This window comes from Nansenia antarctica (assembly GCF_963989245.1).
Source record: "Nansenia antarctica genome assembly, chromosome: 19".
Classification (NCBI taxonomy): Eukaryota; Metazoa; Chordata; class Actinopteri; order Argentiniformes; family Microstomatidae; genus Nansenia; species Nansenia antarctica.
The window spans coordinates 12,651,241-12,678,333 of record NC_137692.1 but is presented as its reverse complement, the minus strand read 5'-3'; the positions used below and the strand labels follow the sequence as shown (position 1 = coordinate 12,678,333).

At 43.7% G+C, this 27,093-nt stretch overlaps 1 protein-coding gene across 1 annotated transcript in view; it reads left to right on the top strand.

Annotated features, from left to right (window-relative positions):
* The window catches only part of grik4 (glutamate receptor, ionotropic, kainate 4), a gene marked incomplete at both ends in the record, with an annotated part of 174,973 nt that extends 152,909 nt beyond the window's left edge, over nucleotides 1-22,064 (top strand). The window contains 7 exons of the mRNA XM_080549354.1: nucleotides 5,590-5,699; nucleotides 8,137-8,310; nucleotides 10,176-10,341; nucleotides 19,131-19,356; nucleotides 19,620-19,748; nucleotides 19,989-20,107; nucleotides 21,660-22,064. Of these exons, the coding sequence (XP_080405480.1) occupies nucleotides 5,590-5,699; nucleotides 8,137-8,310; nucleotides 10,176-10,341; nucleotides 19,131-19,356; nucleotides 19,620-19,748; nucleotides 19,989-20,107; nucleotides 21,660-22,064 (1,329 nt within the window). The remainder of the gene's footprint in view (nucleotides 1-5,589; nucleotides 5,700-8,136; nucleotides 8,311-10,175; nucleotides 10,342-19,130; nucleotides 19,357-19,619; nucleotides 19,749-19,988; nucleotides 20,108-21,659) is intronic.
* Nucleotides 22,065-27,093: the final 5,029 nt, after the last annotated feature.

Here is a 27,093-nt window from a genome sequence, read left to right as displayed (position 1 = left end):
TTCTGATTGAGTATGTCTGCCCTCGACCCCCCCCCCCCCCAGCCCAAAACTAGACATCGTCCAGGATTCTGCCCTACAATAGTTGAATCAGACCGCTGACCATTTCGACACATCAAAAACACTCATTAGAGTGGTCACCAGTGATGTGAATAACAGCGTTAAAATAAACGGCGTTACTAACGGCGTTATTTTTTTCAGTAACGGGTAATCTAATTGATTACTATTTCCATCGTTGTAACGCTGTTACGGTTACCGGTAATTCAATGCGGCGCGTTACTAGTTACTTTACTGAAGCTTCTCATTGTCATCTGACCTCAGTCACAGCTGCAAAGGTGTTTTTGTTTGTTTGTTGGTGAGGGGGGAGGGGAGGGGCGAGACAACCGCACAAGTGATCATGATTGGCTATGGTAGAGAACATGTCATGGTAAGCCAACCATAGTTCAGTGTTGTGCGGATGTTTCTACACACAAACCACACGCGCGCACAGCACCACACACACACTCAAACTATCAGAGAGATACACGCAGCAATGGCGAGTCCCGAGTGTTCTGAGGTGAACGTGGCGTTTTCACGGTGGAAGTACAGGCACTATTTCAGTACTACTTTAAAAGCACTTCATATTGTTTAACTGTTAACTTTTGTAATGAAGAAAATACTTGAAGTACAATATGTCTACCATGTGGTCTGTTGAAGTGCAATAAATATGAAAAGTTCCCTGCTGAAACCTGCTCAGAAAAAAATCTATCTTCACAAGAAGATCACATTTATCTTCTAATATGGCAGTGGGTAAGCTTTTCCTTGTCACATTTGGCTGACTGACCTTAACTTAGCCCGCTGCACCGTGGTAAAAAGTAACGCAATAGTTACTTTCCCTAATAACTAGTTACTTTTATAATGAAGTAATTCAGTTACTAACTCAGTTACTTTTTGGGATAAGTAACTAGTAACTATAACTAATTACTTTTTTAAAGTAACGTGCCCAACACTGGTGGTCACACACACACACAGTGGTCATGCAGCAGCCAGCGGGGTGTGTATATGTGTGTGTGTGTGTGTGTGTGTTTGTGTGTGTGTGTGTGTTTGTGTGTGTGTGTGTGCGTTCGGTGCCACAACAGGTCTCACATGCCACTACTTAACATGGCCAGCCTGCGGAGAGAGAGACTTTTACTGCGCTGCGTTTCGGCTGTTATAAAACGAGCAGGACCGATGAGGCAGAGCCACGACCGGACCTCCCTGCCTGCCTCACTCCCTGATAGTCAGATGATGATGATGATTATTAGCTTCCATTAAAGCTGACTCATAGGCTACCAGAGCATCATTCACGGAGGCAGCCAGAGACTTTGTTGTATCTTCCACTCCCTCGTTGACCTCTCCTTTGCCCAGCCCCCTCCATTCTGACTGGCATCAGTGAGGGCATCTGGGATGGCAGAGTAGAAAGCTGCTGACAGATTGTGGAGAACACAGGCCTGCTCTGCTATGTACCTTCTATTTTTGTATATATATACTCTACGTACATGTAAGATTATATATACACCAACATTATATAGCCAAACGTATGTTGACACCCCTTATAATTAGTGGGTTTGGCTATTTCAGCCACACCCATTGCTAACAGGTTCATAAAAGCAAGCACACAGCCATGCAATCTCCATAGACAAACATGGGCCGTGGAAAGGGTCGTACTGAAGAGCTCAGTGACTTTCAACATGTCTGTCATAGGACGCCACCTTTCCAACAAGTCAGTTCATCAAATGTCTGCCCTGCTAGAGCTTCCCTCGGTCAACTGTACTGTAAGTGCTCTTATTGTGAAGTGGAAACGTCTAGGAGCGAACAGCAGCTCAGCTGCGAAGTGGTAGGCCATACAGGCTCACAGAACAGGACCACCGAGTGCTGAAGCGCGTCAGTTTGCAGCACTCAACTCGAGTTCCAAACTGCCTCTGGAAGCACAAACACTGTTCGTCAGGAGCTTCGTGAAATTGGTTTCCATGGCCGAGCAGCCACACACAAGCCTAACATCACCGATGCCAAGTGTGGGCTGGAGTGGGGTAAAGCACACCGCCATTGGACTCAGGAGCAGTGGAAACGCCTTCTACTGGAGTGATGAATCACGCTTCACTCTCTGGCAGTCTGACAGACGAACCTGAGTTTGGTGGACGCCAGGAGAACAGCATGGAGTTCGGTGGAGGAGGAATAATGGTCTGATCTTTGTCATGGTTTGGGCTACATTTACATGACGCCTTATTCCAAAGCGACTTACAATCAATACATTTGAATACTAAGCAAGTGAATCATCAATCCACCATTCGTAGCAGGAAGAGTAATCCAGCTCAGGCCCGGGGCCATTGATCGAAGGAAAAACCTTCTTCTATGACCTTCTTCTAAACCAATTTCTTTTTTTTTCTTTTTTTGACACTGGAGAAACAGAGAAACAGTACAAGGGGGGCAATAGACGTTTTTAGGGACACAGTAGAGGGGAAAAGCGGGTGTTTTCAGGAGACGCAGTGCTGAGGGGCAGAAGATGTCTCAGGAGGAGCAGTTAAGGTGTAACCTGAAGAGACGGGTCTTCAGTCTACGACGGAAGAGGGGCTAGGCCCCTTTAGTTCCAGTAAAAGAGACATCTTAATGCTACAGCATACAATTGTATATTTTCGACTTTGTGGCAAGAGTTAGGGGAAGGACTTTTCCTGTTTCGGCATGGCAATGCCCCTGTGCACAAAGAGAGGTCCATAATGATGACCTAAACCGCAATTGAATACCTTTGGGATGAATTTGAACGCCGACTATGAGCCAGACCTTCTCACCCAACATCAGTGCCCAACCTCACTAATGCTCTTGTGGCTGAATGAGAGCAAATCCTTGCAGCCGTGTTCCAAAATATAGTCGAAAATCTTCCCAGAAGAGCAGAGGTTGTTTCAGCAGCAAATGAGGGACTAATTATACATATTCATGTCCATGGTTTTGGAATGAGATGTTCAACAAGCACATATGGGTGTTATATTTGGGTGTCCACATACTGTTGGCCATGTAGTGTGTGTATATATATATACTGTATATAGGCTGCAAACAATTTTTACAAATATTTCTTATTCACATGCCTCTGCTCTGTGATGCTGTCTTCGGGTATAAAAACAGGTAGAAATATGATAACATAACAGTAAGATATGGCCAATTTCGGGAAATACGTAAGGTATTCTAAAGGTGCAGTAATTGATAGTAGCTAAGGCAGGTTTGACCAACAGTCTCTCTCTCTCTCTCTCTCTCTGATCTCCTCCCTACAACACCATCTGTGCCGTGTTGTTCCTATGACAGTGTTGCTTGTTTCTTAATGGGGCCTCAGTGGGAGCTAAAGAGTGAGTTAAAGAAAGGGGCTGTAAACAAAGTGCTGCTTCAGCTGGCACCACACTGGACCGCCACCAGACCCCAACGTGTCAGCAGTACTCCTTTACGCTCCGGACCTTCTGTTTGGACCGGAGACACTGCAGCATTATATGCATTAGCTAAGCTATTTGTTCTAAACCCAACACCCTCACATAGACATAAAGTATATGCACACACAGATAAAAAGGCACACAGATGTACACACACACACACACGCACGCACGCACACACACACACACACACACACACACACACGCACGCACGCACACACACACACACACACACACACACACACACACACGCACACGCACATGCACGCACACACACACACAGGTCTCTGTGACACTATGACTTCACGCCATCACTGTATAACTGACTTAAATTATTATACTCCTGTTCAACTAGTGTACAACAATTTGTCTTTTTATTGTAAATGTGTCCTTTATAAATTCATAGGCTCCCACTACCGCAGCGGGGTGACCGTGTCCATCATGCAACCTTCAGCCATTATTGACCATGTTCTCTTCAAACAGATCACCAAAGACACCCTCATTAAATAGTCTTTACTGTTTTCATCCATCCATCATCTCTTCTTTGGGGAAATCACTAATCTGATGACTTGGTGAATTGGTGAAAAGCCATGCAGTGGATAGCTTTCTTTGTCCAACCTAATTGCATTGCATCAGTAATTACTTGAAGGAAGGGAGTAAGGAAGGGAGTAAGGAAGGGAGTAAGGAAGCAAGATTGTGCAGCTTTAACGTATTTGAACAGGGCCCTGCTCTAACGTATTTGAACAGGGCCCCGCTCTAACTCACTAAAGCAATTATACCCTGACTGCAGCCCTTCTCCTATGCTGCTCAATTAAACTAATATGAGGGTGATTAGAGCTCCATTAACAGGGTTTCATCTTAATGCAGGCTAATTGTAGAGAAATTCATCATGTAGATCAGTGGTCCCCAACCACCGGTCCGCGGGTCATTTGGTACCGGGCCGCAGAGAATTAATTAAAAAAATATTTTATTGATTATCAGAGTCTGAAATATGTTTTATTTTGAAAAATGACTGGATACATCCGTCTGTGCGTCTGTGTCTCTTGACACGTCAAGACGCTCGTCTCAGTCATGCCCCCACACCCGTTATGCCCCCACACCCGAAGGCCGGTCCGTGGAAACATTGTCTTACATGAAACCGGTCCGTGACGCAAAAAAGGTTGGGGACCGCTGATGCAGATGCTTTAAAATACTTCCCTTTGCTGCACACTCAGTAGCCTATAGCCTAGCCTGTTTTGGGACCTCTTGAAGTGGACTGCAGTAGTATGTTAGTAGTATGAGCTCTGTCAAGGGGAGGATGGTTCGTATAGGATGGAGTTGAGAGGTTCCCAATTGGGAAATCATGTTGACATTTTAAATGTTGTTGATATTTTTTTATTAATGCGCAGTGATTTTGTGTTTCCCAGAGTGATTGGTTTCACCCCTTGGGTTAGGCTACATATCAGATGTCACATGACTACTTTAGAAAAGCCTTTCATAATAACACTCTGGTGGTCCTTTGTGGCTCATTTTGTAGAACATTGTGCTAACGATGCTTAGGTTGTGGGTTCGATTCCCGCTGGAAGTTTTTTTTAAGAAAAGCATCAGCTAAATGGCATTTATTATTATTATTATTATTTAATAATAATATTAATTATAATAATAATAATAATAATAATAATAATAATAATATTATATTTAGCTGTGCTGTTGCCCCAACACCAGCCTGTCCAGTCATTGTTAATGACCAACTGGTCGTTTGTCTCTGTAACCGACTGGGTTCGAACCCAGGTCTCTTACGCTGCCACAAGACCCTGCTTTGAACCCATTCAGTCATATCTCTATTGTGAATGTGGTAATAGCCTCTGGCTAGCAACATTGGTGTTGGTTCCTCAGCTCCGTTTCAGCAGTAATTGGTTTCATTCGGTGGACAATAGCCGCCGGCGCTAGATAATGAAGCATTTGGAATTAGCCTTTACCCCTCCCAGGATCACTATCCAACCCCTGGTAATCTCCCAGCACTATGTATGGAGACCTGAGGCATAAATATGGTCCATATGTTAGAGAGATTTATCTTTATAATGATTTGGATCAATTAATATGTACTGTAACCTCTCTCTTTGATTTGTTGTGAAATGAGCAGGCATTTCTGTAAGCCCTCTGTCCCCTCTGTGTGTTTCAGGGCCGTCGACCAGGATACTTCTCCTTCCTGGACCCCTTCTCCCCCGGGGTCTGGCTCTTTATGCTGCTAGCATACCTGGCTGTCAGCTGTGTTCTGTTCCTGGTCGCCAGGTGAGACACACACACACACACACACACACACACACACACACACACACACTTTGGATAGAGGATGGGCCAGGTCCTCAGTGCCACACTGACACCTGCTGGTGCTATAGAAGAACTGACCCAGCAGACTCCGCAGTACCAGTACGTCATTACCGGTTTTGATTGATTGATTGAAAACTTTATTAGAAGATTTGCAGAAGTAGGTACATGAAAGTACGTATTACATACAAGGTCAACTAACAGGATAAAAACCCAAGAAAGCCACTGGCTTATTTCAATTGGGGTCCTTGATTCTCAATTCATCGTTAATCGTTCATCGGTGGCCATTAGTTAGTTATAAAATGTGTTCTGATGCTGATTGGACCAGTTTTTACTCTCCTCTCGACAGCCTTTGAGTTCTTCCATGTGCCAGTGACCATCACAAATCTGGTCAGAAACTACTACTACTACAACATCACAGTACACTACATCATGGCAATCTTTGGTAATTAGGAATAATAGCAGGATGTACCATCTCCAATTTAGCCTTCACCATGGCAATGGGACTGAAGCCTGCAAACTGTGACACTTTAAATAACGTGAAACAATACTATTTTGCAATATGACAACCCTAGTCGTCTATCTGTACAGTATAGTACAGTGGATTGTGTACATAGCCTTTATTTATGTAAACCAGCTCCTTCCCTTTTTTTTCCCTTTCCTAACACCAGGGGAGCCACCCCTCCTAAATGTCGTTGTTTGGTACCTGTACTGTAGCAATGACAATAAAGTCCATTCATCCATTCATTCATTCATTCATTCATTCCATTCCATTCATCATCATCCAAACTTCCAAATGGGTTGTAGGAGAAGAACGCCTCCAGTCTGGACAGCCGATACCTCCTATCCGTGCCTACGTGGACGACATGACCACCCTGAACCATCGCACGCACCAAGAGACTGCTGGAAAAACGTCATTCCAATGTAACGTGGCAGGGATGCAGTTCAAACCCCCAAAAATCCAGAAGTATATCCATCATCAAAGGGAAACTCATGGAGCTTCAGCATCAGCTGAGGGAAGAAACCATCAAAGGCCTTGCTAGCATAGACAAAACCCTATTCCTGGCAAGTTGAAACTGTGGCGCCTGCAGTTCAGATGACTCCCCCGTCTCCCCCCCTAGCCTCTAACAGTCTATGGAATTCCCATCATCAAAGTCGAGCAGCTGGAGAGAACAGGCAGTTTGCACATGGAAATGGCTTGGGCTCCCTCGTTGCCTGAGCAATAATTGCCTTGTATGGGAACGAGGCTCTGGAACTGCCTCTCTCAAGTCTCATCGAAGAGTTTAAATGCACCACGGTGAGGCTGGACATGACCCTGGTCTGAGTCTCAGGACGCCACGATTCAAGCAGCTGCACCCAAACTGACAACTGGGAGGAAGTGGTCCCCATCTGGGGCTGTAAAACAAGCAACATCTGCTCTCAGGCATGACGACATCATAGGTCAGGTACAGAATGGGAGAGGTGGGTTTGGACTCCAGACAGCTCGTCCTGCATGCAACATCCGCCCAGAGGAGAAAGCTGGTGGTAGCCGAGGTCTGGCAGCAAGAGGAGGCACAAAGGCGGTGTCACAGGCCAAAGCAGGGCCAGTGGACAAGATGGGAAAACAGTGAGCATCGAAAACTCACCTGGAGGGATATTTGGGATATGGTAGGAAGCAGACTTAGCTTCGTCAGCAGAGCCACCTATGATGTACTTCCTACTCCCAAGAACCTAAATCAGTGGTTCGGAGATGATCCATCATATCCTCTCTGCCAAACTCCAGCGACACTGAGGTACATCCTCACTGGCTGCACAACAAGTCTGTCCCAAGGCCGCTATACCTGGAGGCACAACCAGAGCCTTTTGTAGTTGTCGTGGGTTTTCATCATCGAAACACCAATGATGGATGGTACCCACCTGATGACCCCAATGAAGTAATTACCCCTACCTCCACTCAAGATCTCAGTGAAACTGCTGTTTATCATAAGGGATGGTAAAATCAAGTCCTCTGAGCTCAACTTATGGCGTATGTATACATTTTGCAAGTGAAAGTGACAAGGTCGCCATGCTGGATATCGGAACAGCTGGACTGCTTCTCGGCCAATTATTCAAACCATTCAAACAGTAGTGTACAGCTGTCATGTCATGTATCTCGGATGTCCATGCAGCCAATGCAGCATGTGAGCATGAGTGAGGGATACACTCATCTCAGGAGACTAAAAGGAATACAAATAGAACCGAAAGACAATGCCTTCATTTTTCACAAAATCCCACAGAACTTTTTCCGAGAACAGGTGCTTGTGTGTGTTCTCTTACACTAATTGTGTGTTGTATATTTCATATCTCTTATTTCTTTCATTCCTTCTAACTATTGTATTTTCCTCCTCCGTCCTCCCTTTTCCTCTGTTCCCCCTGTGTGTAGACTCACCCCCTACGAGTGGTACAACCCCCACCCCTGTCTGAAGGGCCGCTGTAGCTTGCTCATCAACCAGTACTCCCTGGGGAATAGCTTCTGGTTCCCTGTGGGGGGGTTCATGCAGCAGGGCTCCACAATCGCCCCCCGCGCCCTCTCCACGCGCTGTGTCAGCGGAGTATGGTGAGTATTCTACAGGCCAAGCACCACTGCCTACTGGACACGTACATACTGCACACAGCCTGCCTCTCCGGGGGTTCGTCACCTCGTTGTGGTGGAGAGGCTTGTGTTTACCCAAGCTTCCAGTGGCCCTAAAAAGCTTAGAGGGAGAGGTAAGCTTTAAACGTGCAGCAAAGAACTGGCTAGCCAGTGAAATGACAGAGTAGAAACACGTCATAGGTAGGGAGTGCAGGGAATTTGTGTAACTATCTGTTTGTTTTTTATGGTTTTTATCATGTTCTGTAAATTTGTTTTATGGTAACTGTCTGTCCTGTCCTCAATCAGGGACCATGATGGAAATAAGCGCTTGCGCTTTATCATGTTTTTTATCCCTTGGAAACTGTCTTTTTAATTCCACAATAAATCAAATCAAATCAAATCAAACCTGAGAGCGATGCCGTCTGGAGCAATGCTCCTGGCAGGGTCACCCATGGCGGTAAGGTCGAGGGCCTACATTCTGTCTTACCACTATTCACTATTTGTGGTACACACTCCATGTGATATCTACTGTATCTGACCCTCTGTGGAGTATGGTGAGTAGTCTACAGGCCAGGTACCACTGTCATACTGTACATGTACATACTGCACACAGCCTAAATGTGACACGTTCTAATGCTTTGGGCCTCATATGGGGATCCGATGTAATGATCAGTTGTATTTAGTCGCAACAAGGACAGTATTCAAGTGCTCAGGCTATGCCACAACTCCTGGTATCAATTTGCAAACTTTGTTTGAGAAAGCTGATAAAGTAGCATGTTATATATTTAAAATGTGACAAAAAACTCAAACGCAATGCAACGTGGATTCTAAATGGGAGATGACTATTCTGCCATTGAATAATAACACGCCCATTGATACTCTATGCTCCGTGCCAGATAGTGCTACCAATGTGTTAACGTTTCTTTGTCTCACTTGAGACAAAGAAACGTTAACACATTGGTAGCACTATCTGGCACGGAGCATATTATCCATATCTTGTAGTAAGTTCTATAGTATCTCACTTGAAGTTGTTTCTTTGGTTTATTATATGGCAATTTGGTAATTATATTATGAAGTTACTCTTCCAATTAATGAGACAACTGAAAATATATTTTAATAACTAAAATGCATAGTTGAATATTATCAGTATGTTTATCATAATGATACTGCTGGCTGCACTGTAGCCTCTTTTCCAAATAGGACAAACATCAGTCTTCACATGATCTTATTTTAGCCACACCATCTAAATTCTAAAGAAGAATTGTTTATTTTATTTGATGTGTTTCCCAGGTTACTGTATATCCTTTTAAGAAAAGGAGCATTGTAATTAATGTTATTAGTCACACATTAAACACTGTGTTCAGAGACTCAAGAGATAATAGAACAGCTGAGTTGACGTTGAAAACCTGTGTAGGCCGACTTTCTTCCTCACAGAAAATTGATCAGGAATCCATAAGGGAATCGATAAAGAATCTGCCCGATAAGCAGAATCGATAATGACATCGGTATTGATAACATCTTATTAATTCCCATCCCTACATACAGTAGATACAGTGTGTTTGAGTCTTCGTGAGCTTATAATTATAAGGTTCTATCTCCGTTTAGGGCAGTTCAGAGATATTGAGCGTCAAAGTTTTTACATTCCATTATGTTTGGTGAGATGGAACCTTTGTATTTTATTAATTACTAACTAAAAAATGTCAACATTGATTGATCAGATTATGTAAAAAACTAAATTTTTACAAAAAATTGAGATAGAACCTTGTAATTCTAACGCCACGTCGTGTGTGTGTGTGTGTGTGTGTGTGTGTGTGTGTGTGTGTGTGTGTGTGTGTCGCCGAGTGTCTTAGGTGGGCGTTCACTCTGATCATCATCTCCTCCTACACGGCCAACCTGGCTGCGTTCCTGACCGTCCAGAGGATGGAGGTGCCCATCGAGTCTGTGGACGACCTCGCCGACCAGACCGCCATCGAGTACGGCACCATGCACGGAGGATCCACCATGACCTTTTTCCAGGTAACCCAGGACACACACACACACACAAAATCAATGAGCTGTCGTTGATGGCATCAGCACTGTCACCTCCCTGTCCTCCTCTCCACCTCCATCAACTCCAGGTTTGATCTGTTTCCTGTCTGATTGCCCTGGTACTCAATAATATTCTGTCACATGTCTAAGACCATTGTTCATTGGTGCTCAGATAGACACTGCCGTGTCCTTCTGTCTGGCTGTCTCTGTCTGATTGTCCTATCAGCGCTATGTCACCTCTCAGAGTGGGGGAGCGGGGAAGACAGTTGAGTTGAGGTAATTGCAAGCCGTTATCATACATCCAAGCAGTAAACAGAGCATCAGAGCAGTTTACAAAAAGCGAGAACAAAGAACAAACTGAACCACATAACAAGGCTTTGTTATGACAACTGCCTCACACTAGCTTATCCGCATTAGAGAGAGATAGAGATAGAGAGAGAGAGAGAGAGAGAGAGAGAGAGAGAGAGAGAGAGAGAGAGAGAGAGAGAGAAACTGTCTTGTGCTTTTCTTTTATATAGCTAAACCAACCCAGTTAAAACATTATTCACCCACCATATCTGACTACCTTTAGGCCTATAACGAACGGGTGTTACCATAACTTGGTTTATTACCAGGGCAGTGTTTCCTGTATAGTTTAAGACTAAACCCATGAAAATATGTCAGGGTCTAAATCGATGTGATTGGATGCACCAATACAGCAGCGCTGAAGGTTTCATTTTTTTGACCGTACAATTTATTGGTGAGCTAATTGACAGCTGCTGCTGCGTGCAACGTGCACGCGAATCCCCCGGCACTTGCCCATCACAAAGACAACTCAACTCACGCAGAGGAAGACCAGCAGCCTTAGCGCGGATGGTAAGTGGCTCTGCAGCTTTTGGCCGCAATATTTGGGGCAATGGGGGTACGTTTTTAGTGAAAGATTTTGGCTTAATGCATGTTTATGTTTTACACATTATACTATTTAGCGGTGTCTTTAATTATGACAGCTAGCTAGATTGTTTGAACAGCTAGCTAGCTTTATCTGTAGCTTCTAATTATGTATACTAGATTTAGCTGAATATTTGAGTATGCCATGACTGGACACTACTGGGGTACTAAATCCCCCAAATCACTGCTCCCGGACCGGCCGGTGCGAAATGCATTCTGGGAGGCAGTATGCCTACTGCAGTGCAGTGTAAACGGTCGGCTGGTATTGGCATACTTATTATGAATTTAGTAGGCAGTATGCAGTATGTTCTCATTGAGTGTGCTAGTATGCAATATGCTAGTATGCCATTTCGAACACAGCCCATGTGATTATTCGAACAAAGCTTGTTCATCACGCAAGCTCCTCTAACTCCTCTAAAGAACTAAACACCTCTTTCCCTGTTCCACCAGCATGTCCCAACACTGTGGCCCCTGTTATGACATGTTCATTGTCACACAGACATGTCCCACACATGCCTACATTTTGTTCAGATTTTTATCCTTACATATCAGAAATGTACACAACATTTGCATTTATTTGTCGTCATTCATGCCAATCAAGAATTACGTCATATTGACTACAGACACATTTATGACATTTATTTCTTCTAGGCTATAGTCTACTAGACACACCAACATTTAAGACCGCATAGAGTTGTTGTTGAATTGATTCGAATGGGGTTGTTATGCCACCACTTGTGTGCAACCTAAGGGGCCCTACAATGCACACATGTAGGAGGCATCTTGACAGGACCACTCAGGTATTTGACATGAATATACTGTACCTAATTATACGTTTGCTATTCTAAATTCAGGTATCTCTGTCTCTAACTTGATTAATGTGTCTGTTCATTTGCAGATTGCGTCTTCAGTCGTTGGTACGGTAAGTTAACACTTCAAATCACACAAGTCTGTCTGACATTCACCCACTCACCCACCCACTCTGTCTCTCTCTTGATAAAGGTTACATTTGTTTTGTTTGCAGGTCAAAGCAGAGTGAGATATGTGAAGCAAGAGAAGACTGAACTTTCAATTAACTTTCAAAATGCTACATCGTCAGGTATTACAAGGGTACAAGTAAAGAGTAAAGTAAAAAGAGTACAGGCTTGCATCACTACAGGATATAATAAACAACTTTTTAAAACTTTGAGATCAATAATTGGACCCCATATTATTTTCAAATATCTATTGGGAACTTTAGAGTTGTAGAAGCATATTCTCTCCATCTGCATGATAATGATTAATTCGTTGAGCCATTTCTGGAAGTCCATTTCTGTGTAGGTGATTTCCAATCCAATAAAATCATTTTCTTCAGGCATATAGTTGGAAGCAGTCTCTGAACATCCAAAGAGTGCCAGTTCAGGATCCGGGGGAATGTCCCTTCCATAGACCCTGGACCCTGTTTGGCATACAGTATATTTCACAAGGAGCGAAGCTATACAAATTACCCACCAATCTTGTCTCCAATATAGCAAAAAAGGGAGCAAGACTGGTGAAACTCAGTTGAGATAGTTGAGATCTCAGTTGAGATCTCCAGCTGCACAGCCGCAGAGAGGAATGCGCTACAGAGAGTCGTGAGATCGGCCCAGAAGATCACCGGCGCCCCCCTCCCCTCTCTGGAAGAGCTGTACAACACACGATGCCTCAGGAAGGCTTCCAAGACCCATCCCACCCTGGGTACGAACACTTTGCTCGGCTGCCCTCGAACAGGCGGTTCAGGACCATGTTCGCAAGGACAAACAGACTGAAGCTCAGCTTCTACCCCAGGGCCATTCAGGCCCTGAACACAGCAAAGACCTAGGTTCTGGGCCCTGGACAGTCTGGACGGATTGATGGCAGCTGCTGGATTGAAATCAGGTGTAGTGCTGAGGCACAAATGTGTACATTTCAAGCCTGCAAACTGTGACACTTTAAATGAATGTGCAATATGACAACCCTAGGGTACATAAGGTTGCAGAGAATAGGAAATGTTAGAATAGGAAATGTTAGAATAGGTATAGCATAGCATAGAGTACAGCACAGTGTTTTATTTGTATAGTATAGTATAGTGGATAGTGTACATAGCCTTTATTTATGTAAACCAGCTCCTTTTCCCTTCTTGTTTTTTAGTTTTTTTCTTTCCTAGCACCAGGGGAGCCCCCCCTCCCAAATTTCGTTGTTTGGTACCTGTACTATATCAATGACAATAAAGACCATTCATTCAGATGTATACTAGAAGGCATTTGAGTATAGTGGTAGTGAAAATCATATTTGGCCATTGATTTTCTTTTGTGTATAATCCATAGTGTTCCCTATGCAATTAAAAGATGGCACTTTTAACTGATGGTCAATCTCCTTGTGTTCAATATTCAATATCAATGAGAAGAAACCAAATGAAACACTCGCAATAAACAATATTTTTTGCACAGATTTGAGTGTGTGGATGCTGCTTTTTTGCACACTATTTGATACTCTTCAGCTAAGTCTGATCACGGATGAGCAGTGGTATTTTCACTATTTTGGGAATTTACATGGTGAAATGCATTCCTAGACATGTCTACGTTGTCATGATTACAAAGATGCCACTTGAAATACATAAAATCCAAGTTTATTTGTGTCTTACACAGACACACACACACACACACACACACACACACACACACACGTTCGCCTAGTATTTGACTGCCTGTAGCCCAGTCACTCACGAATGGTCCCTTCAGATTCATTATTTTAATCCTGTTCTTTTACCAACTGCTAAGACAACAATATAAGCTAGTTACTTTAGAAGATATTAGCCCCCAAATAATTGTACAACTTGTTTAGCTGTGATGTTCCGACATTACTGTCGAACCCCGCAGTAAAAGTATCTAACTAACATAATGTAGCTAGCTAACGTTAGCCTACAGAATTGGAAAACAAACATCAGATCAGATATATAAACAGGTTATTTTGATAAACTGGCCACATTTTGGGAATATAGATTTTAATAAGAAAACTTATTAAAACTTAATAAAATGACATTAACACTTAACTTAAGCAAAAATTACAGCTTTTAGCCCATGGAGGTTTAACCTGATTTAAAATCCCTGCTGCCGAAATGCATTCTGGGATACTGAGCTGCATACTTCAGTGTGAACAGTCTGCTGGTAATGGCATACTTATTGGCATACTTATAATGAATTCAGTAGGCAGTATATACTCATTGAGTATGTAGTATGCAGTATGCTAGTATGCCAGCCAGTGTCCCCTCCCCCAGCTAAAGCAACAAGCTGGGAGATATGCAAATGAACCCAGAACAAGTGAATACAATTTGCCACAATATATAGCCTATATACTGTGTTGTGTTGTCAAGTACAGCAGTAGTGAAAATAATGTTTATTTTGTGTACAGTCCATTATGTATCCGCTATACAGTGCAGCAGGTTCATTTGGACTATTACTAATATTATACTATTAAGAAATTGTAATTGACATACATTTGCATCGACCAAAAGTAGGTTGGTGGAGTTCCACTACTGGAGCTGAGAGAACAGAGAAACACATGACGGAGACCATTCCTACTGATTAGTGCTACATTCAGAACTGTCGGCTGAAATTATACAAATGATCCCGTAGCACCACTTTAAATATGGTGCAGACTACCGGCAGCACTGTACACGGCTTGGCATGAAGCCCTTGTTCCACTACAAACAGGGAACACAAGCTCAACAATCTATCAGTTGAAATGGCAGAATATTAGCTCCAGTGAGCACAAAATAACGATTTCTTTGCAGCTCAATTGATAGACCGTCGCAGGCCCTACAGCAGTGGTTCCCAAATCTCTTCAGTCAGGCCCCTCTTTGGTAATTGAAAAATAATTCAGCTGCCCCCGACAAGACACCGTCCCCATCTTTCTTGGTAAAATGTATGTATGAATTTGTTGCATACCACATTTGTACAAACCACATTTTATTTTATATAACAATACAAAGACGCAGTTATAGTTAAAACTTTGTTATAGTTAAAAAATAGTATTGTGGAGATAACAAATAACACCATATTCATATCTTACACATTCCTATCATTCTTGTTGAAATCATGGATTGAAAAAAAGCCATTTTCATATGTTACACATAACTATTCTCCTTGTGGAAATCATGAATCTTCTCTGCACCGTATTACTATTCTACACATTCAGTGGCTTAGTTGTGCTTAGTATCCCTGGCAAATCTTCTCAAAGCGGGGTTGTTGTTTTGAGATTGCCACTCTCAGTTCATTCTCACAGTTTTTATCATTTTGGGATTTGATGGAGGCAACAGCAGAAAAGCTTTTCTCACAGAGCTATGATGTGGCAAAAGACAGTAGTACTGAGGGGGAATTCTTGCTCCACTCCAATCCAGAATCCAGCTGATCCAGATCACAACCACATCCTGGATGTTTACTGCATACTCATTGTTGAGTCAGATGTCAGCAGTATGTACTGCTCCTCTTCCTCCATGCTGAATGTGGCAGGTGGTGGTGGTAAGAATGGGTCCCTGATCCAGTCGTATTTAGTCGTGTCATCCAGAGTGAAGTATTTGTTGAAATGCGATTTCAAGGCTGTGATGTGACCTTGCACGCTTCTCTCACGTAGCTGTCAATGATGAACAACAATGTGAAGTTTGACAGAGAAGGTGACAGAAACAGCATGACATTCGACGGTGGATATGGACAGGTGTGACAGGGGAAAGCAATAGTAAACATTTACATTGACATTTTTGGCATTTAGCAGAAGCCTTATTCCAAAGCGACTTACAATCGATACATTTGACTAAGCAAGTGAATAATCAATTCACCAGTCATAGCAGGAAGAGTAATCTAGCTCAGGCCAGGGCCATTGGCAGTCGTCGTGATAAAAGAAGAAAGAATGTTTTAGTTTTTTTAGTTTTTTTTACACTGGAGAAACAGTACAAGGTGGGAAGTAGAAATCTTAGGAGACACAGTGCTGGGGGGGGTAGTAGATGTCTCAGGAGGAGCAGTTAAGATTAAGTTCATCTTAACTGTTATCGGGAGCCAGTGCAGGGGGCGAAAGAGGGGGGTGGCGTGAGAAAATTTGGGGAGGTTGAACACTAGACGGGCAGCAGCATTCTGGATGAGCTGCAGAGGTCTGATGGTGGAGGCGGGGAGCCCAGCCAGGAGTGCGTTACAGTAGTCAAGGCGGGAGATGACCAGTAACTGGGTCAAGACTTGCGTTGCTTCTCTGGTGAGGAATGGACGTATCCTTATGATGTAAAGGAAGAATCTGCAGGAGCATGCTGTCGCTGCGATGTTCTCCGCACAGGATAGGCGGTTCTCCAGGATCACTCCAAGGTTCTTGGCTGTCTGGGAGGGGGTTCCAGTAGAGTTCTCCACTGTTTGCACATTGCAAAAAAGAGCTATAAGGATTGTTCATCATGCTGGTTATAGAGATCATACCAATTATTTATTTTTCAAAAGTCAAACAAATTTAAAGATTTGGTTAAATTCAAAACTGTTTAAAGTAACACAAAATAAGGTCCCTGGCAACTTACAAAAAATGTTCATGAGCAGAGATGGGGGTTATAATCTAAGAGGGAAATTTAATCTAAAACAACCTATGTACAACGCTCAAAAGCAAGTGCATCTCAGTTTGTGGGGTATCCATTTGGAATGGCCTTGATGTAACAATAAAAACAAGTAATACTATTAAAATGTTTAAAAGCAAATATAAACAGGAATTATTTGATAAATATAAGTTAGAGGAGCTTAAAAATAACGTGAACTAGTATTTTTGTGGATAGGTATATTATTTTTTGATATTGATAGATAATTTGATATTGTAAGGAAGGGGCAGGACCAGATAAGCTTTGCTTCTTTCTGTCCCTTCTCGAACAAAACCATTGTTGACTATTACTTCCATGTCTAGGAAGATATATTTTATTTTAATTTATATCTTATTTTATTTGTATTTGTATTTTTTTTTTTAAATGTTGTTTTTGTTATTTTTTGTTATTACACATTTGTGTGTTTTTATGGTTGAAATGTTCGAGATAAATAAAGATCAAATCAAATCGAAGTCTTGGATAGGGCAGGCTTTCCCAGGGGTGAAGTGTAGCTCAGTCTTGTTAAGGTTGAGCTTGGAGCTTGAGATGGTGGGCTGACATCCATGTAGAGATATCAGCGAGACATGCATAGACACGTGTTGCCACATGTAGGTCAGAGGACAGGAAGAGTTGAGTGTCATCAGCGTAGTAAAGATGCAGGAAAGCAAAAGCAATAGTGAAGATGCAGCATCTGAACAATAAACAAGCCTCCACGGGCAACAGTGCAGCTGACTATGCAACAGTGTAGTTCATTTTGTATGGTTGCAGAAATGCGGATGTACCCTTAAATACGGCCTCCTCATTCTAATGTCTTTGAGAATCTCTAGAATCTCCCTCACACATTGTCTCAAAGATGCACCTGAATATGCCAGGGTTCAGAGAGTCGGCTGATTAATTGTCCACATAGGGCTGATTCGGTTTAACTACACAATTTAATGCAAGCAATTATTCTACCCAGTCATACCCATGCATATTCTCCTCGGTTTCTTGGTTATTGCGGTAAATGCATCGGTATGCGCTGTCAAGGTGAGCAACAATGTTGCTGTTCTCCATTAAACTCAGTTTAATTGGGCCGCTTAGGTGGCGTAGCGGGTTAAGCGTTGACCATGTAACCGCAGGGTCCCCGGTTCGATTCCGGCCGGGGATATATCCTGCATGTCATCCCTCCTCTCTCTCTCTCACCCATCCTTCCTGTCTAAAATCTCTACTGTATCTGTCAATAAAAATGAAAAATATGATAATATGAGTGGGACTGCCCCACTCAGAAAAACTAACTTAAAACTAACATGAAAATCACAACCCTCATGTTTGGACCTTTCAGACGCTTTCAGCCCTTGATTCCTGAGTTGGACCAAATGCTCTCTTCCCCAAAAAGAAGGCACAGATAAATGAAGGGTTCTTGGATACACTTAACTGTTAGCTGTTTTTCCTCTGAAACCACTCAGGGTTGAAACTGCGACTGTATTTTTTTCCAGCCTGAGTTCTAATTAAATCCATAGGCTTGTGTGCCCCTAGACATGTAATATCAACTTGCTCCTCCAAAGTCAAAGTGCTGAAGCGAATGGTGAGTAAATAGTCCAACTCAATCATAATGGCCGGTGATATTTCTGATTGTGATGTTGTCAGATTTGCTTTACAAGGTCAAAAGAACTGATGTAGAGGACAGGTTGATATCCGTTTTTGTCGGCTATCCAGCTAGCTAGCTGAACCATTGGTGATACTATGTAAATGGTAAATGGACTGACTTATATAGCGCCTTATTCCAAAGCGCTTTACAATGGCCTCTCATTCACCCATTCACACACACATTCACACACCAATGGCAGCAAGTTGCCATGCAAGGCGCCGGCCTGCTCATTGGGAGCAATTTTGGGGTTCAGTGTCTTGCCCAAGGACACTTCGACATGTGACCAGCCGGGGCTCGAACCGCCGATCTGCCAACCTTGCCATCATTAGACGGCGGCTCTACCTCCTGCGCCACAGCCGCCCCCGTCAATTCATGCACTATGTCAATTCATTTAAAAACATTTTGTCTTTCTCTGGCTGCAGCACCTTTTTGACCGTGGAGCTTGGTCCCTTGAGCTTTGCCGTGGCCCCATAGAACAAGACTGGCCTCTGTCACTCTAGTTTGTGGGGAAAGTGGGTGTGAGCATGCTCGAACGGCAGTGGGTTATACTTGTTACTGAAACTTCTATTCTGAGTAAGTTCAACTGCAATTCAGCCCTCCTATGTTCATCTTGTTTCTCGTTTTCAGAAGTCGCGTTACCAGACGTACCAGCGCATGTGGAACTTCATGCACTCCAAGCAGCCCGGCGTCTTTGTAAAAAGCACGGAGGAGGGAATCGCCCGTGTGGTCAACTCTAACTATGCCTACCTTTTAGAGAGCACCATGAACGAGTACTACCGCCAACGCAACTGTAACCTCACCCAGATAGGAGGCCTGCTGGACACCAAAGGCTACGGCATCGGCATGCCTGTGGGTGAGTACGTTATGTGATAACACGAAACATAGAAAATCTACAAAAGAGAAAAAAAGAGACAATTAATGTCTCCTTTATTGATGAGGACGAGGACCAACTGATATGATAATAGTAAGTAAGTAAGTAAGTAAGTAAGTAAAGCTTTATTTATATAGCGCCTTTGTACATGAAATGCAACTCAAAGCGCTTTGTGCTGTAGGCTACTGTGAGATGTCTATGGCTGTGATTGACTGTTACTGTTCTGGCTCTCTCTTTCCTCTCAGGTTCAGTGTACCGTGATGAGTTTGACCTGGCCATCCTCAAAATGCAGGAGGACAACCGTCTGGAGATCCTGAAGAGGAAATGGTGGGATGGCGGGAAATGTCCAAAAGAGGAGGATCACCGTGCCAAGGGTGTGTTACCCCTCCATCCTTCTCCCTCTTCTCCTAGTCCTGTTACCCCTCCATCCTTCTGCCTCTTCTCCTAGTCCTGTTACCCCTCCATCCTTCCCCCTCTTCTCCTATCCCAGTCCTACCTACTCTGCTGCCTCTAAACTGTTTGCATGTACCCACTTTGATTCTTACTGTGAAATGATATTGTGTGTGTGTGTGTGTGTGTGTGTCTCTGTCTCTGTCTCTGTCTCTCTTTCTCAGGGCTGGGTATGGAGAACATCGGGGGGATCTTCGTGGTGCTGGTGTGTGGGCTGCTGGTGGCCATCCTCATGGCCGTGCTGGAGTTTGTGTGGATGCTGAGACACACTCCAGGAACTGAGGTGAGAGAGGCTTACCTAACCTGCATCTGCTTCGTCTCTCTCTCCTCACCCTGACCCGCGAACACCCACCCCCACCCCCTCCCCTCACCACCCCAGGAGCAGCTATCCAACAATGCAACACTCGAGAGGAGGTTCCACCGCTTTCCACTTCCTGTCGGCCAGTGTACCACCATTTCTCTTTCCTCCACTTGCAGCTGAAACATGATCACACAAAGCCAAAGATAATCCATCATATAGTGGCTTCAGAAAGTATTCAGACTTCTTCACTTTTTTTCCACATTGTGTTGTGTTGCATAGGAATCAATTACACACACTGTGGATTTGGCTATCACTATTAATTCAGCAAATGCCATAATGTTGTCTTGATCCTGACATACCCGTAACATGATCCAGCTACCACTATTCTTCTGACGAGGGATATAGGAAACTGCATTGCATGTGCTGGATTTGCACTAAACTTGCAGCTGTGTAGTAAAACCAAATAAACACATTTCCAGCCACTTTCTTTGCCATGTCACTTGAATTCATTGTTGTAAACACAATTATGGATATTAGATTATTATCCATTAAAGGACTCTTTTTTGGCCACTTGGTTACAGACCAATTTTAATAAATGTGCGGACATTTTTAAAACGTGTTTTCGCTTTGTCATTATGGGGTATAGTGTGTGTGGATTGATGTGATTTTTTTTTTTATCCATTTTAAATTCTGTCTATAACAACAAAATGTGGAAAAAAGTGAAGTGGTCTGAATACTGTCCGAAGCCGAACTGTATACAGTTTCTACATGCCTTTATGTTATGTAGAGCTCAGTATCTAGCTACTGCAGAGTATCTACAATATGTACTATAGAGACGTTCTCGGCTGGGAAAGAGAATATTCTCTGTCAATTTACGTTGTTAAAGTTGAACCCCTTGCCACTTGACTTGTTTTTCTGGGAGAAAATTCTATTATTATGTGTGTATGTGCGTGTGTGCATGTCCACATTGTAATACAAGACAATACCACAGATTAGAACAGGCAGGCATACCAACATCCATTTACCATAGCTAACATTATTCTTACATGACTTGACAACTCACTCCCACGTCACATTCACTGAACACAATGTAGAGGATGTAAGCATGTATGTAAGCCAAAGAAAGGATAGGAGCAAATATCTAGAAGAAAACATACTAGGCATAATACTATGCCTACATTTATGTAGTATAATCATAATAATAATGTAGTATAATCATTATCATGTATGTATTATGCCTAGTATGTTTTTTCTAGATATTTGCTCGTATCCTTTCTTTGGGAAATGATTTCTTCTCTGTGTCGATGCTGTCCATTAGTCCGTCAATCCTGTAGTGATCTAGCAACGTGTCTATCAAGGCAAGGCAAGTTTATTTGTATAGCACATTTCATACAACAGGGGCAATTCAAAGTGCTTTACATACAGCAAAAAAAGGAGGAGAGGAGAGAGGGGAATAGTAAACAGAAAAATAAATAAAAATCAAATGATGAGTGAGTCATTGTGCCACTTCCCCCCCGTGTGTTCCCATTCCCAGCTGGGCATGTGTGAGGAGATGCTGCGGGAGCTCCAGGGGATCGTCCTGTGTCGGGACAGCCTGCAGCTGAGGCGTCGCCGCGGGGCCTCCGTGCTCCGGCCGCGGCCCTTCCCCCTGGAGGAGCGCCGGGCGCGAGCGGCCGCCGTCAGCCTGAGCAACGGGAAGCTCTGCGGAGGGGCCGGGCTGGGCGGGGCCGGGCTCCCCGAGCCGCTCTCCCACAGACTGGCACAGGAGGCGGCGCTGGTGGCCAGGGGGTGTAGCCACATCCGTATCTGCCCTGAGTGCCGACGTTTCCAGGGACTCCGTGTTCGCCCGACGGCGGTGGGCCCCGTGGGGGCGTCGCCCGCCCACAGCGAGGAGAGCATAGATTGGGAGAAGACCACCAATAGCAGTGAACCTGAGTAACATAGCCCCGCCCCCCTGTCTCACAAAACCTCTCCACTCACATGCCGACCTCCCTACCCAGCAGCCACCTCTCTATCGGGGGGGGTAATAGGTCATGTGATATTGGAACATGAGCTTCAGTCTCGTGTCTGACCCGGGTGGGCGGGACTCGCTGTGGACATCGTCACTATGGAGATCGTCACTATGGAGACGTGGGGTAATAGTGGAGCTGTAAAGGGAATGACCAGGTGATGATAGGATCCCTGTCATGTCCGTGTTCCATAGTCTCTCTCAGAGGAAGCCTGTGAGAGGGAACGTGGTCTTTGTACTGACTGTCTCTAAAGCCCTTTAAGACTAAGGACATGGTTCTAAAGTCATGGGTTTCCCTAGCTGTCCCTATGTCCCTCTACTATAGATAGGACAGAACGGACACAGCTAAACTAGACTGTCTCTATAGCGTTCTCGACGGACATTTAAGGGACATTTGTACTATGCAGTATTTTACGTCATTCATTGTGATTGTTGATTTATTTCTAAATTATTTTTCCCCCTTAGTTGTGTTTGATTGATATTGAAATATTGTTCTCGTATTGTTCTTTAAACAATCAAACGATTCTTTTCTGGAGGGTTATGGATGTTATCGACCTCCTCTGAGCTGCAAAGAACAGATGAAAAAATAACTTTTTGGGATGCAACATCGCTCTTCAAAATACTTTTTCTTTTTCCTTTTTTTTTTTCTTTAAGTGCCAAAAAGGATTGCTGTGAGCGATGATCTCTTGCTGCAGCAGCGCGGTGGCCTCAAGGTGACGACAAAAGGAAACTGAACATAAAAACACACAAGGACTTCTTTTCTAATAGTGATATTCTATACAAAAACATGTTTTAACCGTGTTTTCGGAGAGACGGCGAAGCATGTCAGAGGGTTTATGTGTCGCTGATTGAGGAGGATAACAATGTTTCCTGTTAGACATTTTTGCCCAGAGATGGAGAAATATTCCTCATTATATTTTATTTTCTCCAAGGTAACATCTGTGTCTTTGTGTAGCTCAGTCCATGGTTGTGTTATAATAGCCACACTAGCATACCACTTAGAATGAAGCGATGTGCCATTGTATATGGTATGCTAGTCTGTCCTAGACACTGAGAGAGATTGGCTTTTTCCTATTGACTATCGCCTTTCTATATGTGCTCTTTGTTCCATCTGTTCTTATACCGCTTCATCATCTCGCTCTGCTCCCATACCCACTCTCTGATTATACACACACACACACACACACACACACACACCCACACAGTGTTCTATACACGGCTTACATACACTCGTTTACATACATAACATTACACATTCTGTTCTCGCATGTCACTCACAATTTCCATACTGATCATCATACGATACGGAACGCTGTCACATGCTTTTGTTAAAGGGACTGATCAGATGTTTTCATTCCTCCAAAACATTTCGGTGATCTACCCCCTGAAAGTTTGATCTTATTCCTGTGTTCCAGCATCATCTGTTTTGTACATTCAGCTCCATTTTTACATTCCATTACAAGTGTTTGGAAAGACCTTCACTATCTAATTGCATCTTCTTTTCGGATTTGTGCTTGCATTTTTGCCATACAGACTGGCACAGATTTTGAGTGAGCTATCCTTGTAACCATCAAGGCCGTCTTAAACTCGATTTGATTTGTAGAACTTGAACTGAACTGGAAGCTGTAAACATTTGTATTTGATTTGATTTACCATATTGCAGATTCATCGACGCAGCTAATTCTATGAATTTCCCCTCTATCAAGTTTGGATGTAGTGCACATTGACAGTATCCTTGATGAATAGTGTTTATGTTGGCTGTGCTTTCCCAGTAAATAGACTGATATGAAGCCTTTGAGTCTTTGTCAGTGAAAGTCAGAAGTTTGTCCTCAGCAGGCTCAGATGTGTCTGTCACTCTGACTATCCCCAGAGGTTGTGCCACTCGTATCTGTCTAAAACCAGGACCTTCCTCACACAGCGTTTGATTGAAGGCTCCAAGTACAGGATGTCAGATCGCACACACACACACAGATCACAGATCACACTAATCTATACGGGCCACATACAACCTACAAACACTGACCTTAACCTGAAAGAAAACCAGTCCTGCAACACTGATAGGCACTGCTCTGAATTAATTTGAAGGTCAATGGCACTACCGGTACATACAACTGACATGTTTCTGTTTGCCCAACTGAAAGCCCCAAAGTAGTAGATGAGGGGTCGTACCGTATTTCAAGCATCTCTTTCCTTATAGTACCGGTATGTATCGCCATGCTGGTCAATCCTTTGATTTGATTATTGCTATAATTTTCCGTGTTTCCCTTCCTCACTCATTTCCATACATGCTTACCCCCAGAAGAGCAGTCCCAACATGTTTTTTGTGCAATGTGAATACTCGTTAATAAATGATGTTGTGTCATAGCTCTACAAAGAGGTTTTCCCTGTGAATGGGCTTGTTGTGAATTGGCTGTTTGACTGTGTTCTCAGAGTTGAGCTCGCTGTGTTTCAGTGTGTCCGACATCTGTATGGTATGAAGGTAGTTGGAGGAAGCTGTGCATATCTTATGTGTTACGCTCAGAGGTGAGGTTGCCCCTAATCCACAGACCTAGGATCTCCTTATCTTCCCCAAATGATAACATTCACCATTAAAGATAAAAATACGACCCACGACCCAGCGTCTAGGGGGCAACTTCACCCTACTCCAGTTGGCATCTCTAACAGAGGCTGTAGGATGCACCTGATCCCCTATGAAAGTGTTGTAGTCCTACTGTGGTGTACATTGAGGATGCTTAACCAGGGTTTCCCAGTGAAGATTCCAAGGGCCCGTTTGCGTTTACAACACAGACAAGACACACACAAACACACACAACTGTACAGACACACATACAACAATCCACCGGTTCACTTATTTACCAGCAGACTCATCATCTTTTTCCACAAATTCCCATAAGCAGTGATCAATTTGCACATTTAATTCGCAAAGTTATAGCTAGTCGCTATAGGTCACTGAGACAACATTGGGGGCAGTTGAGCAGTTCCTGAGCTTGGAGGAAACGGGTGAAGGCTTTCACTGCACCAGATAACCAACGTCTTTAAGCAGTGAAAACACTTACACAGACGCTAAACCAAGCGTAGTTGGAAGAAGGTTGCCAATTACCTAGGAGGCTAAGGGGAGTTGGCTTGGAATTAAAAACAAATCTTTCCAAAAACACACCAAGAGACCTTGGCTGGGGAGCCCTGGGTAGGACAGCAAGGTCTGGCTGCTATATTTTATAATGCTTTTATTTTCTTATGTTAGCATTTTTATTCCACTATAAACACATTTCTAAAAACCTAATGCCCCTTTTTTGTCTGTCCTTTTGTCTTTAGGCACTTAGTGTCAACACTAGCATTGGAATACCATATTCGAACTATCCAGCTGATCCGATATACATTAAGGCCACAATTACAAACGATTTTACAGGAATAAGTGTTGCACCCAGAGGGGTAAAATGTGTCTTCTTCATTATTCTTTAAGTCTTATACAGACATGTGTAGTTAATCAGTTCAACAGCGAAAGGCTTGTCAGTAGAACTCCTAACAAAGGCTAACGAGGGGGAAATTCACAAATCGATCAGTCAATCAGTCCTCAGTGGGTTTTCCTCTCCTCTCTCATATGCAGCTCTACACCTCACACCCCTCACCACCCCCACCTCTCCCTCTCCACCATACTGTCTCTCCTCTCTCCATGACTATGGATCATACGCAGCTCTCCACCTCACACCCCTCACCTCCCCCACCTCTCCCTCTCTCCACCATACTGTCTCTCCTCTCTCCATGACTATGGATCATACGCAGCTCTCCACCTCACACCCCTCACCACCCCCACCTCTCCCTCTCCACCGTACTGTCTCTCCTCTCTCCATGACTATGGATCATACGCAGCTCTACACCTCACACCCCTCACCACCCCCACCTCTCCCTCTCCACCATACTGTCTCTCCTCTCTCCATGACTATGGATCATATGCAGCTCTACACCTCACACCCCTCACCACCCCCACCTCTCCCTCTCCACCGTACTGTCTCTCCTCTCTCCGTGACTATGGATCATACGCAGCTCTACACCTCACACCCCTCACCACCCCCACCTCTCCCTCTCCACCATACTGTCTCTCTTGTCTCCATCCCCTATCTATATTAGAGTTGGCATTACCTACTGTGTACCTGTCAATATGTGTGTGTGTGTGTGTGTGTGTGTGTGTTGTGTGTGAGTGTGCATGCATGCATGCCTGTGCTGAGCTGAGCTCCACCTGCCAAGAAATAGTCCTCCCCTTCAGCCTCTCTGTTTGCGCTCGGTGAATTAAGCACACACACACACATACACACACACACACACACACACACACACACTTACAGCCTCCCAGACGCAGAAGCCGATCATCAACACTGCAGGTGGATGTGTGTGAGACTACTCTGCCTTCCTGGAGCTCAGCCAAAGATGGTATAATATATGGGGGGGAAAAAATGCTCTGTGTAGTGGTGTCATCATGGTGGTGGTCATGACAACAATGGGGGGATTTTTTAACCACCTCGAGGACTATTCTAAACTTGGAACATACATTAGAACATACATACATTTTGTTGTTTCAGTCGTTTGACCACATATTTTATGGGCCCATTCGGCCTACCATCAAGCTACACCATCCCAATTATATAAGGAAGATTTCTTTCAATATCCAGAGACTGTATATCGTGTCCCTGGATCCATTCCTGATGATCTGTTTTCATGGATACATTTTCAGATTCAATCAACAACATAAAAGACCATTGATAACTGGTTAGCGACAACAAATATATAGGACACAAATTGTAAGGGGCAATCGTTTTTATTGATTTGCTGGCAATGCTGTGCAATTACCCATTGTTGTATGCCAAGAGGGTTTGTGTTCAGTGCGCAAACAGTGGTGTTGGGAATGTTTCCCAGGTGAAATGATGTCATGGGCTGTAGGGGGGCTTTTGTTCCAGACGACAATTTT